Source organism: Acomys russatus, chromosome 26 (genome assembly GCF_903995435.1).
Source record: "Acomys russatus chromosome 26, mAcoRus1.1, whole genome shotgun sequence".
NCBI lineage: Eukaryota > Metazoa > Chordata > Mammalia > Rodentia > Muridae > Acomys > Acomys russatus.
Window position 1 is genome coordinate 3,983,558 of NC_067162.1, and position 13,558 is coordinate 3,997,115.

General features: G+C 41.2%; 1 protein-coding gene across 2 annotated transcripts in view; it reads left to right on the forward strand.

Annotated features, from left to right (window-relative positions):
- Window positions 1-13,558, forward strand: part of Nr3c2 (nuclear receptor subfamily 3 group C member 2) — a 337,342-nt gene that overhangs the window by 236,629 nt on the left and 87,155 nt on the right. For both annotated transcript variants that reach the window (XM_051168905.1, XM_051168906.1), the window contains exon 4: window positions 6,967-7,083. In XM_051168905.1, coding sequence (XP_051024862.1) covers window positions 6,967-7,083 — 117 coding nt within the window. The remainder of the gene's footprint in view (window positions 1-6,966; window positions 7,084-13,558) is intronic.

Sequence of the window (13,558 nt, forward strand, 5' to 3'; positions counted from 1 at the left end):
GTAAACATGTGTGGACAAAAGGCTATACTGTGTGATACACTACAGCTTCTGTGACAAGATTTTTTGTTTGTCTGTTTTATTTTATTTTGCTGGGGAAAAGAGAGGGGTTTTGGTGCACGATGTGTAAATCATAGTCATTCAATACAAGTAAAAATAAATATATAAATAAATAAAGTGGAAGTAAGCAGGGGACAGAGAGAGTGCTGAGGGTGGTAGAAATTAAGTAAGGGTAGGAGGGAGGTTAGAGAGAGTGAGCAGATCAGGGGGAGGGTCCTCCAAAACCAGTGTATATGAAAATTTCAGAAGAAAACCTGCTGTGTCCATCTTAAGATATAAATGTTAGGTAAAGCATGGTGGCTCACAGCGTTAATCCCAGCACTTGAGAGGCAGTACCAGGTGAATCTCTGTGAGTTCAAAGTCAGCCTAGTCTACATAGCAAGTTCCAGGCCAGCTATGATTATAGATTAAGAAAAAATAAATAAATAAATAAACACATTTTAGAAACTCTTAAAAAAAGAAAGAAAAAGCAAACATCTTTCTGGCCTCAGTTGTTTTTAATCCATATTTTTTTAATTTTTGAGAATTTCTTTTTGTTTGTTTTTGTTATTTATTTTTATTATGTTTCTTTTTAATGTATATCTTTATATTATTACACATGAATAAAATAAACTACATACAGCAGGAAGAACCACGAGTCACTCAGGAATTATATAAATGTTACATTCATAGTGATTTGGCCATTTGTATTTGGCAAACTTGAAGTAAACATCTTTCCAATCTTCTTGGGTCTAAGTTTTTGAATGAAGATCAATATCTATCATATCTTATCTCTATTAACTTAAAATATCTATGTTGTTCTAAAAACATCTTAACCCCTAACCTACTAGGCTTAATTGAAAGAATAAACTATCTGGTCTTCAACCCCATCAGAGATTTGAGAAGGAATAAAACGTAATTACCTGAGTGAACCAGAAGTGCAGGTTAGTACATTCCAGAATGAAAAAAATAACAGAGACAGTTTGCTGCCTGAGCAGTCACCTTACACTCTCTATAACGTTGGAACATCATCTTCAGCCTTCTGGACCAATATGTCTGACAGACATATTTGTGAGGCGGGAACTGTTGAGGAGTTGCTTTCCCTGTCTTGGCAGAGTTTGGCCGTCGACCCTAGTAGCTAGATGATAATCACGTCTTCTTCCAACTCCTCCCAAGTCTACCCTCCATCTATAACATACAACTCACTTTGTGTGTCCTTGTTTTTTTTAACAACCTAGTTTACACTGGCTATATATCCTTGGGTATGTGGCCATCTGCTGCAGTGTATTCAAGTTCCCAGAGGCCACACCCTAAAGAAAGCTAACCCTCCCCCTCCTAGCAGCTGTCAATTACCAGTAGCTCTAGCCTCAGTTGTTATGATCAAAAATAGTCATTACTCAGCCTCTTATGTAATATAGTTTTCCCCTACCACATCCAGCTGCTTTTAAGAATTTTATTTTCATATTTGTATTTTAGACACTCGACTTGTTGTGCTTCAGTTAATTTGTTTCTATTTATCTTTTGGCATTAAAAATTAAATTAGAATATCTTCACATATGTTTTTCTGATCCATTCTTCCCTTTGGTCTGGAACTGTATTACTCATGTCCTAAGTAATCTGTGCTATCCCACATACTACTGATGTTGCATTCATTTATTTTTTAAAATTTTTTTCCTTGTGTTTCGGTTTGAGCAATTTCTGATTATATTTATTTAATTCCATCCATGCATTCTTGTTGAACATCCAGTATCTTGATAATTGTAAACAATAATTATTTTTTAAAAGATTTATTTATTTATTATTTATTGTATATAGCGTTTTATCTGCAGAAGAGGACATCAGATCACACTATAGATGGTTGTGAGCCACCATGTGGTTGCTAGGAATTGAACTCAGGACCACCGGAAGAGCAGGCGGTGCTCTAAACCACAGAGCCATCTTCCCAGCCCATAATTCTTAAATGATATACACTTCAATTCTTAAATTTCCATATGTTTTTGCTTGTTCATCTATCTGTATTGTTTACGGGTTCTATTTCACTGGTCCTCATTTCTTTACTCCATGTAGTCATCTTTGTTTTTGTTTTTGTTTTTGCTTTTGTTTTTGTTTTTGTTTTTTAACATACTCTAAATCCCAGGTGCTTCTAATTCCAGCATTTAGGTTGTTTATCAAGCTCTTTCTACTGACTTATTTTTGCCACTGACTTTGACTCCTGCTTTTCTACTTCTGTGTTCCCAATTGTTACTATAGTCTGATTATTCTGAAGATTCTAGATTTTGTTATATTTTCTGAGAAATATATTAGTGAATAAATCACTGGGCAGATCATCTTTAACTTTTAGGGCCTTTTTTTATTTGATTTTTGCTTTCGGTGTATCTATTTTGTCCAAATTGTGGGGTACAGTGTTTCCTTTTAGGCCATGAAAGTCAGAAGTCTTTGTGTCTCCTCATTTTTGTAGGATTTGAGCTCTGTTCCCCTCAGTGCAAAACCTCTGAGATACCTCCTCATGTATTTCAGCCTTAAATCATACTTTACCCTGCATGTTTTGATATCTTCAAATCATTTCTGGGGTCTCTTATCCACTTCTCATATTCCTTCCTTTCCAGTTCTTTCTTCTTCATCTCTATCTTTTTAAAATATGTTTTATTAATTTATTCATATTACATCTCAATTGTTACCCCATCTCTATCTTTTAACAGTCCCAAAGCCTGTTTTTGTTTGTTTGGTTGGTTTTCTTTTGGCTTTGTTTGGTTTATTTGGGTTTTTTTCTTCCTCTTCTTCTTCTTGCGAGATGGAGGCTTTTCTGCTTAGTTTGTTTCTAGACATCTTGTATTACATGGATCACAAGGCTCTCAGGGGGAAAGCTGCTCAACCACAAAACCGTGCCAACAGAGGTTCTCTTTTTAGTCGTTAATTTCCTTCCAGTGTCTCCCTGAACTTGGTCACTCCTGTCACCTTTAAATTTTTTACCCCACCCCTTTGTTGAAAAGTTGGTAAGTATCTGCAGGAGACTTATCTGCTGTAAGGTGCGATGTCGTCGCTGAAATGTAGAGTTGCCTTCACAGTGGATATATAACTCAATGAGAAATCAAGGTTATTTTCTCAGCTATTTGGCTTTCTTTTTAACTCAAAATTATTCTTGTGGCTTTACATGCTGACTGGTAGACAGCCACTAATTTTCATATAGGCACCTCTGAACGTTTCTGTGGACCTGTAACAGTGGCCCTCGCTTCTGCTCCACTTACCTGCCACATAGCCTTGGTTAGCCTTTCTGGAGCATGGCTTTGGACTGCACATTCTGTATGCAGAAATCTGCAGTAGCGTCCCAGAGCCTGCTGAATGGCTGCTGTCCTTCCTGGCCAGCACTGCTGGTCAGGACTCTGATTGTCTGCCTATGTTAGCATTTCTGTAGAAAATTATTTATCCCACATGGCCTAAGACTTGACTTCTTCTAGGCTTCTGATCTTAACTCTAAGAGAGCACAGATTTCTAAGAGGGAATGAACAGCATTGGTGTCATCCAGCCCTGTTCTCTCCCTCTCTGTCTGTCTCTCTCTCTGTGTCTCTCTGTCTCTCGCTGTCTCTGTCTCTGTCTTTCTCTGTCTCTGTCTCTCTCTCTCTCTCTCTGTCTCTCTCTCTCTGTCTCTCTCTCTCTGTCTCTCTCTCTCTCTGTCTCTCTCTCTCTCTCTGTCTTTCTGTTTGTTTTTAATCTGTTCTTGCAGATGTAATAAGGACTAAAGAATGAGACTTAAATCACACATTTGTATAAGTACAATTCATATTTAATGCTGGGGCTAGAGAGATGGCTCAGTGGCTAAGAGCACTGCCTGAACCCCCAAAAGACCCAGGTTCTATTTCTAACACCCACATTGATGGTTCACAAACAATTGTAATTTCAGTTACGAAGTATCCAGTACCCTATTCTGGCATCCTAGGTACCGTGTGCACACGTGGTGCACAGACAGATACACAGGCAAAACCCATACATATTTCTTAAAATTGTAATTATATTTTACAAATCTTTGATGTTTGTACAACTAAAAAATTATAAAAGAGAGTTATCTGGAATCTATTATAAGATATGTGCAGCAGTCTCCTGCAGTTCTCCCATGCTATCCGTGGCAGATGGAACATAGCCGGGGAAGGAAAGCATTCCGCACTTGTTATAGGCTCCTGTCTCTTTAAAGGATACTGCTCACAAATCTGTCCCAGCCTTGAAAGCCACTCGTTCTAAAAAGAACAGAGAAAATTTTCCATGTCCATGTAAGCGGAAACCATTTCTTGCACACTTCTATATGCCAATGAGGCTTGGTTACATTTACTATCAACCTATAGAAATGAAAAGAAATTTACACCCCACGAGACCAATGCCTTATGCAAGTCTTGTGGCCTTTGCACAGAGGTGGTCCCCCACAAATCCTTAGTGAATTGAAATAAATTAACATTACATTTCATTATTTCTTTACATTTTAAAGTTGCCTCAAACCTGTGGCCGGGCATTCAGTCTCATACGATGTGAAAGGCACATAATGCCAGTTGCCAATGGAAAGTCTGCCTGGTCAAATGAGTGTGCCTGACTCAGAGAATGCTCCATTGTTTATTATTTCCAAAGAGCACTTTCCACATGCTATTAGACTGCCAGCAGATTATTATGCCGACTACTCTTTAGAAAGCCCTCTGGCCTCGAGGAAGACCAGTGCCACCAGGCTTTCAGAATCCGGCTTCTGATGCTGTTCCTCACTTTACCGATTCAGTAGCAGTGACAAGTGCCTGGCCTTCGAGGTAGGCTTGTCCTGAGGCTTCAGCAAGACAGTACTGCATTAGAGGTTGGGATTTTATTTTAAAAGAAGCCTCTTGGTTATATTATCATTTGTTGCTGCCTTAAGTATGGGTCTTGAATGCTTTGTACATTCATTAAAAAATCTTCATCCTTAAAAAAAAAGACTCTTAGGTTAATAAGGTAGGATTTAATGTCTTCATTTTCTTAGTAATAGATTCTGTTACCATTATTTGATTAAGATTTACTAGAAGCCTGGTGGAGGTGTTGTACACCTTTAATTCCAGCACTTGGGAGGCAGAGGCAGGTGGATCTCTCTGAATTCGAGGCCTGCCTGATCTACAGAGTGAGTTACAGGACAGCCAGGACTGTACGGAAAAGCCCTGTCTTGGAAAACCAAAAGAGAAAGAAAGAGAGAAAGAAAGAAAGAGAGAAAGAAAGAAAGAAAGAAAGAAAGAAAGAAAGAAAGAAAGAAAAGAAAGAAAGAAAGAAAGAAAGAAAGAAAGAAAGAAAGAAAAAGGAAACAAAGAAACAAAAATAAAGATTTACTACACTGGTACAGAGGTGGCACTCTAGGTTAGTTTGTTGGATGTTTCTTATAATTAGAAATTATCAAGGGGACATGGTATTAGTGACTGGAGAAAGGAGTCTAATCTAACCTGGCACTGCGTTACAGCCATCAGTGTACCCATCTAGTATACACTGGTGTTCATGCGTCACTCTCAGAACTCCTCTCTGCAGTCTGTGCTCACCCACTACATGATCTCACCTTGTCTCATGACTTAAACCAACAACCTGAACTGAAAGTATGTCCACCCCAGACCTCTTCCTCGTGCCACACCCGAATACCTCCCTGCTAACACATCTTCTTGAAGACTTATGACGGACCATGTCCAAGACTGAGCTAGGACAATTCCCCACAAGCCACAAGCCTAGCATCTTCCCATTGTAGTCAAGGCAGCTCATTGTCCTAGCTGGTTAGCCTAGGATCTTAGGTCTTCAACTCACTCAAACTCCTATCAGAACTATCTTCAGATTTCCTTAGACTCTGACCTTTCACCCTGTCACATCCTACCCAAGCCACTTTCATCCTTCCCTTAGGTGCAATGACTGCATTCTCTAGCCTTTGTCCTTAATCCACTGTCATCAGCTTTCCATACAGCAACTAGAGTGGTCCTGCTTCAAGCTCTCAAGTCTTGTCCTCCAGAATAGCATCCAAAGCCCTATCGTGGCCTCCAAGGGCCTGCAGACAGGCTCCTGTTAGCCTAGTCCCTTTGCTGTCACTCAATCACTCTTCTGCCCATCTTCTTCCTGAAACCCAAGGACTACTTTCTACATTGTTTCCCCCTGCCACGGTCTCCCCACAGGTACACTGGAGGATCGTTACACTTTTATTTAGAAATCGCATTGCTGTGAGAGCTTCCTGGTACACTCTGTCCACCAGAAGAAATATGTCTTTCCCTTTCTTCCCCAGCACGTACTGCCTCAGTGTCCCCTCATTTTATCTGTCAACCTTGTCTATTGTCCCTTCTCCCACTGGTCACATGAAAGGTAACACATGTGGAAACTTTTGTCAGCCTGGTTTATCGCTGCATTCTCATTGCTTCTCCAAGTATCTGGCACCTCCTGGATATTTTAAATAAGCAAATGAGTCATAGAGCTAGGTTACAATTCCATGTTCTGCCAGTAGGTGGCACTCTATGAGGCTGTGCTCTGTCCGCATTTGATTGGTGTGTAGTTCCAGGTAGGCTGACAAAATGAAAGACCAACATCTCCTGTTGTGAAGTTAAAATTCTTTGTGGTAAAATTCGATGTGTCAGTGGGGAACAGGCTTTGCAACTTAGAGCTGCAACCTGGCTTTTGCTGGGATTGGTGATGTTATAATGTCTGAAAGAAATGCATGCCACATGCAGCTCTTAGCAAAACCAAACAGTGGGAAAAGGCGGCTCCTCGTCCTATGTAAGAATCTGCTGGACATAAATACTGTGCCAACCTCATGCTCATAACATCCATAAACCTGTTCACCACTCCTGTGATGCAGAAGAAATGTCAAAGTAGAAAAGGGGAAAGAATCCTATTCTGATTACATGTGTTAGTATTTTATTCTAGTCTGATAGTTGTTGTTTTAACATTTTTTTCTTATTATTAAATCAGGGCAACACAACTATTTATGTGCTGGAAGAAATGACTGCATCATTGATAAAATTCGGCGAAAGAATTGTCCTGCCTGCAGGCTCCAGAAGTGTCTTCAAGCTGGTATGAACTTAGGAGGTAAGTGGTGTAGGCTTAGCTTGATATGCATTGTAACATCAGTGGAGCCCGTGTGTGGACAGAAAGCGAAGGTGGCGCTAATGTGAAGCAAAATTTCCAAGGGTCCATAAAAGCAAAGCTATGCTTTCATGGTGGTGCGTTTTCACAGGAAAATATTTCCTAGCTGGAATTAAAGAAGGATGGCTATCGTTTTCTAAATATCAAGAATCGGATCTTTAGCCAAAACCCAAACAAAAACAATTGCTTTCTGCATAAAGTTATAGCTGGTGATTATCATCTCTGTCCCGAGATGGTAGCACATGACATAAAGGAATGTATTCTTAATCCCAAGAGCAACATATATGAGAGGGAAATACTGTAAAATGAAAGAATAAAATACTTAGAACCATCTGAAAAGGTACACAGCACTCATGCGAGGAAGCCTGCAGCACTGGTCATCAGATGGGAAGGCAGGGAGTTCTGGAGCAGATCTGCCTAATGTACTCACACCACATGTCCTGGCATGTCACAGCACTCATGCAAGGACTGGTTGAGTTTTGTTTGTTTGTTTGTTTGCTTGCTTGAAGTGTTTTGTTGAGTACATAACCAACCGGGACAAGAATATTGAAGCTAAACTGTTACATACACTAAAATGAATTCTCTAAATAGAGATTTTTTTCCAAATATAGAATAAAACCAGAAGACATATGGTGAAAACCCTTAGGAGATCAGTACTATTTACAAATCAAATAAGACTCTAATGGCAGAGACCAAGAAGCTGGAGGAATGTAGCTGCAGCTTACAGACACGCCTCGGCATCCCCTTCCACGTAAACAACCCTTCCCTACTCTGCAGAGAGAGGGCGAGGAGGGCAGAAGTGCTCACAGGCGAAGCAAGCACTGCTCTGCCTTGGCAGTCATGAAAATTCCTAAATCTCATCACAATAAGAGAGGTTTAAAATGTGATTGTTTTGCAAATTGGCAAAAGTAGAATGCTTTTGTGACTTTGATGAGAATAGAAAAGTCAGACTCCATAGTGCACTTTAGGTGGGAGGATAAACTGGTACACCACCTAGGGAGAAAAGGTTAGCTCTTTCCATAAAGGGTTTGGGTTTATGGCCTTTGACTCAATAGTTCTTTTAAGATTCAATCTAAGTATATTCTTATAATATAAAAAAGAATGGTGCATGAGGGGTGGCAGAGACTGCTCAGTGGTTGAGACCAAACACAGCTCTTGTACAGGACCCAGATTTGGTTCCCAGCACCCACATCAGTTGGCTCACAACTCCCGCTAGCTCTAGCCTCCACAGGTACTCACATGAGCATAGCACACACACAAGTAAAAAACATGTCTTCTTAAAAAGAAAATGGTATGTGGGTAATGGACACAAATTATAAGTGAAAGATATGAAGCTAATTTATTTTTCCACTTCTAATCCTATCCTAGATCTTTTTTTTTTTTTTTTTTTTTTTAAGTCTCAATAATGAATAGGTACATGTCTTAGAGTTTCCACTGCTGTGATGAAACACCATGACCAAAGAGCAAGGTGGGGAGGAAAGGGCTTATTTGGCTTACCCTTCCAGATCATGGTCAATCATCAAAGGAATCAGGACAGGAACTAAAGCAGGGCAGGAACCCGGAGGCAGGAACCCGGAGGCAGGAACCCGGAAGCAAGAGCTGATGCAGAGGCCATGGAGGCTCCTGCATACTGGCTTGCTTCACATGGCTTGCTCAGCTCTTTCTGATAGAACCCAGGACCACCAGCACAGGGATGGCACCACCCACAATGGCCTGGGCCCTCCCCCATTAATCATCCTACAGCCAAATCTTATGGAAGTGCTTTTTCAACTGAGGCTCCCACCTTTCAGATGACCCTAGCTTGTGTCAAATCAACATAAAATTGGCCAGGACAATACATAAAATATATTCAATACTGAAAGTGTAAAATTTAATATGAGACTTCAGGGCTCCCATTTCTAATGCCACTTCTAACTCTCTATATGTCCGATTGATTTATGTGTGTGATGCTTTTATTTATATGAAAGATTTTTATAATAATGTTTATTTTAAATTAAAAGTAAATAAAATAATTTTTAAAATATAAAAATTTTAAAATAACAGAAAATGATGATGATGAATAAAATATGTGTTAAATATATATCCATTTAAGATGGATTAAGATGCAGAACACTCTTCCAATATTAATAAAAACCAAGTGAGGTTTATATGTGCTAATAACAGACTTATGGCCGCCATTTTGTTCAGCAAAAACAAATTAAGGTTGCAAAATAGGGTATTTTTATACTATAGATTGCACATCCATTTTAGAAAAATAATAGGCTGTAAAGGGAGATGTCCTGATTGCTACCACATATCCTGTGCACCTTTGAATGTTAGGTTGCATTTGAACCCGGTATTGTGTGCACATTACATATATAAAAGAAATAAAATATTAGAAAATGTAATAAAGTATGATTTCATTCTCTTTTTGTCTTGGTGGATGAATCTGCTGGCTGGCTAGTTGGGCATAAGCAAGGAAGCCTATGACACAGAGGAGCTCTTACACATCAAGGGGAGGATGACTCTGGCCATGGGAAGGTGGTGAACTTGAGAACATGCCAGAGGGCCTTACCGAGAGCTCAGAAAGAATGTCCCTTATGATGAGAGAGATGGGCAGAGACCTCTGTTCCGCCACCGCTTAGTCTTGTAGCCGCAGACATGACACCTCCAGCCCATGGCTAGTATCCTTATCTTCTGCACACGTTGACCAGCATAATTATTGTCTGGGTTGAGGCCAGAATGACATGAGTAAGTTTACGGTGAAAAGGAAGTTCTCACTCAGTATGCATGTATCCTGGGTGCTGGTTGTGTTGGTCAGTTTTCCAATACTGTAACAAATCGCTAAGGCAATGAGCTTATAAAGATGAAAGGTTTGTTTGGGCTCACAGTTGTTGTACAGCTTTCAGGCTATGATTATGCTTTTGAGGTGTGGCAAGGCGATGACAGTGGCATGAGGTAAAACCATGGTGGCATAAAAGAAAGAGGAAGGAGCTTGAGTTCCAGCTTCTCAAAACTACAACCTACCTCTTAAAGAGCCCACCAGATCCTCAGTGCACTGTAAAACTAGGGCTTTTCTATGCCAGCCCCATCTCTCGAATAATGACCGAGACCTATTATATTTATTAAAAGCTTCAGGCATCATATCTGGACAGATACTGATTCTATCTTGACTATGCTGGCCTGGCCTCCCTCCCAGCCACACGGCCCATTATCTGCCATCTTAGTCTCTCCTTGGCTTCTCCTTCTCCACTCATGTCCTCATAGTGAGTCCCAGGTCCCCAGCTGAGACAACCCCCCCCCCCTGGGCCCCAGAAGTTTGCCTTATCTTTTCCTGCCCAGGTATTGGCTGTTCAGCATTTTATTAGCCAATCGGAAGTGATGGAGAACAATTTTTACACAACCTTGAGACATGAGATGCTTCATAAAAATAACAATGCCAAAGTCTGGGCTGCAATCAGATATCTGGGTACAGAAATCAGCATTTGAATGCAGAGTGCACAAAAACATCCTCCAATAGCACACCATGGGTGAGACCTAGCCTCCAGCTCATAGCCCCTTGTTAGGAGGTACTGAGACCCCGTAGCTTAGCAGCAGTAACAGTAAGCCCTAGCAAGCATGGTTGAAATGTCTAGTATTGTTTTTTAAATTCCACCAAAGGATGATTTATTTGTATATATTGTTAATATACTCAATACTGTTTTTTTTCATTCCTGTATATTTTTAAATTCCTTTATCCCCAGTGACATACTAGTATCACATACTTCCATGCTGAGTAAATAAATGAGTGACTGCTATTTCCAGAGACTTCTATGTCCTCTCCATTGTAGGGATGAAAAGAACTCCCCACCATACACCCCATAAGTGAAATACGCTAAGTCATACGGGAGGTCCCCTGGGTGTCGCTATAGGGAGAGTGAGTGAGAGGAGATGAGTGGGCCAGGAGGCCAGGCAGTTGCGGGAACAGCTTGCCTGCATACTGGATATGATGTTGGACTTTGAATTTCTTTGAGTTGTGAGCTTATTCTTCCTTGGTGGATTAATTGTCAGGGAAACAATAGAAGGCAAGTGTGTTTCTTTTCAGTGGAGCTTTGCTCTAAGTGGATAGGGCAGTTTTAGAGAAAGTCCCTCGCTGCACTCAGCGGGACAAGAAGAACAAGCTACAGTGCTGGGAGCTGCTCTAAGACACCTTGGTTTTCAGCACAAAGACCTCAGCATAGCCAGCCGCCATACTTTGGGGCTTCCTTTTCTGGGTCTCAACAGCACTCTACAAGCCTGTTCTGTGTACCCTCCCAGCTAATCCTCATGGCATCACTATTATTTTGTCCATTTTAGCAGTAAGTTAATAGGTCCATTGAGAGACCACAGAGCAGGCACACATCCCAGAGAGTGGCTCCAGATGGCAGTTGCTGGAGCCAAGCCCATGCCTGGTGTTACTCTGCCTTACAGAGTGGGTGCTATGGCACCCAGGTGTCTTCCCTGTGTCTCTGATCACCTGTAAGTGAATCACGGCGTGGGACATGGAACAGAACCCTTCATCAGTTGCTGGCTTCAGCACACATAGAAAGAGTTTGCTCAGGCTCTTGATGCCACTGACACACACTAGACAGTCAGTGGTGGAAGCTGGCCTTTGGAAAATGGTTTTCTTCAAATTCAGTTTAAAGCTTAAAGACTTCTGGTCCATGGACTGATGATCAGCTTTGATTGTTCAATTGAAACAATTTCCTCCTCCTTCTTCTTCTTCTTCTTCCTTCTTCTTCTTCTTCTTCTTCTTCTTCTCTTCTTCTCTTCTTCTTCTTCTTCTTCTTCTTCTTCTTCTTCTTCTTTGTCATTGTCATCATTGTTGCTTTAGTCTTCTTCTTCCTCCTCTTCCCCTTTCTGTTCTTCCTTCTACCTCCTCCTCCTCCTCCTCCTCCTCCTCCTCCTCCTCCTCCTCCTCCTCATAATTTCCCCTCAAGCCTTGTTCTTTTAGTTTCAGTTTGGGACAGAAAACACAAGTTGTTTTATCATGTTACAAGAATATAATGGGAGGTTTAGCCTTTAATGTGATACAAGTTTTATAATTGAAAATGTGCATTTAGTTTAATCCTTTTTCATATATCTGCCAGTTTCACAACCTGCACCCTCTAGGTCTGTTTAAGGCCCTCTGGGGGATAAGATGACACCATACACTACTTGGAAAACTTTCTGCTAATTATGGTGACTCTGGGAACAAGGTGCAAGTTACTTTGGAGTCATTTTTCCTGGTGCTGTCAGTTGATTTACAGGTACCCCTGACCATATTTACAATTATAAATATGTAATTGTAACTAAAATGTAAATATTTACATATTTACATCCCTACCTTGGAAGGAAGGAAGGAAGGAAGGAAGGAAGGAAGGAAGGAAGGAAGGAAGGAAAGCAGGTAGGCTTGCTCAAATTTTAAAACTATAAAATACACTTCACCCCTTTTCTCTAGACACTCTGGCTCCCTCCCACCTCGAGTACTTTTTTTTTTTTCTTTAACATCCCACTGAGCTTCAGGCTGCATGCACCCCACAGTAGAGGATGTGGGAGTGTCAACAGAGAAGTGGGAAGGAACATCACTGCTTCTCCTAGCCCCAGGCTGAGCCTGCCACTCTGCTGCCCACAGTACTAGGTCTCAGAGTCTGCAAGCTGCACACAGGCCCTACTGCTTTGTGGGGACTGCCACAAAGGAATTCATCCCTTTGCTCTTGCACTCCAGTGATCTGGAAGACTACATAAGATTTGTCCTTTTCCCTAAAATATATAGAATACAGAACCGAAGCTACTTGGCCTTTGGACCCAGAAATCCTCCACAGTGTTCTGAGCTGAGCTGTGTCCTAATCCCACAGCAGAGCGAAGACCTGGAATGTCTTTCTAGTCTCTTCTACCCATTTTATAGATATGGAACCTGGCGTCCAAGAGCCTATCAGTACAACATTTTAAAATGCAACCCAAGGTCCTAATTATCTTCTCTTTTCCCAACCACACCCCACCTTATCAACCACGCCCCACTTTATTTCACCCTCCACAAGATACACTAGAACCCTTCACATTCCTTTAATGAAGACTCTAGAGTACTTAAGTCCTATTTCCCTAGACGTAAAAATACAGACTCAAGGGAGGACTAGGAATAAAGTCAACCTCATGGTTGTCTATCTCTGAATCTGGCTCCTGATGCCAGTGTGAGTTACTTCTGCCATGCGCCTTCAGCTTTCTCTACAGGAGCCATTACAGGTAGCTACATGCAGCCCACCTTCTTCTCCCAGGATAGGACATGTCAGGTGTGAGGGCCTGAGGGGCACAGACAGGACACAGAAGGAACCTGGCTTGCTTTGGCTGTACATGGTGGCAAGGTGGCAAAGCAAGAGACCATAAGGCTGGTGTTGGGAATGCCCACAGAGTAACACCCAGTGCCTCCCTGATGAGAGTGGAT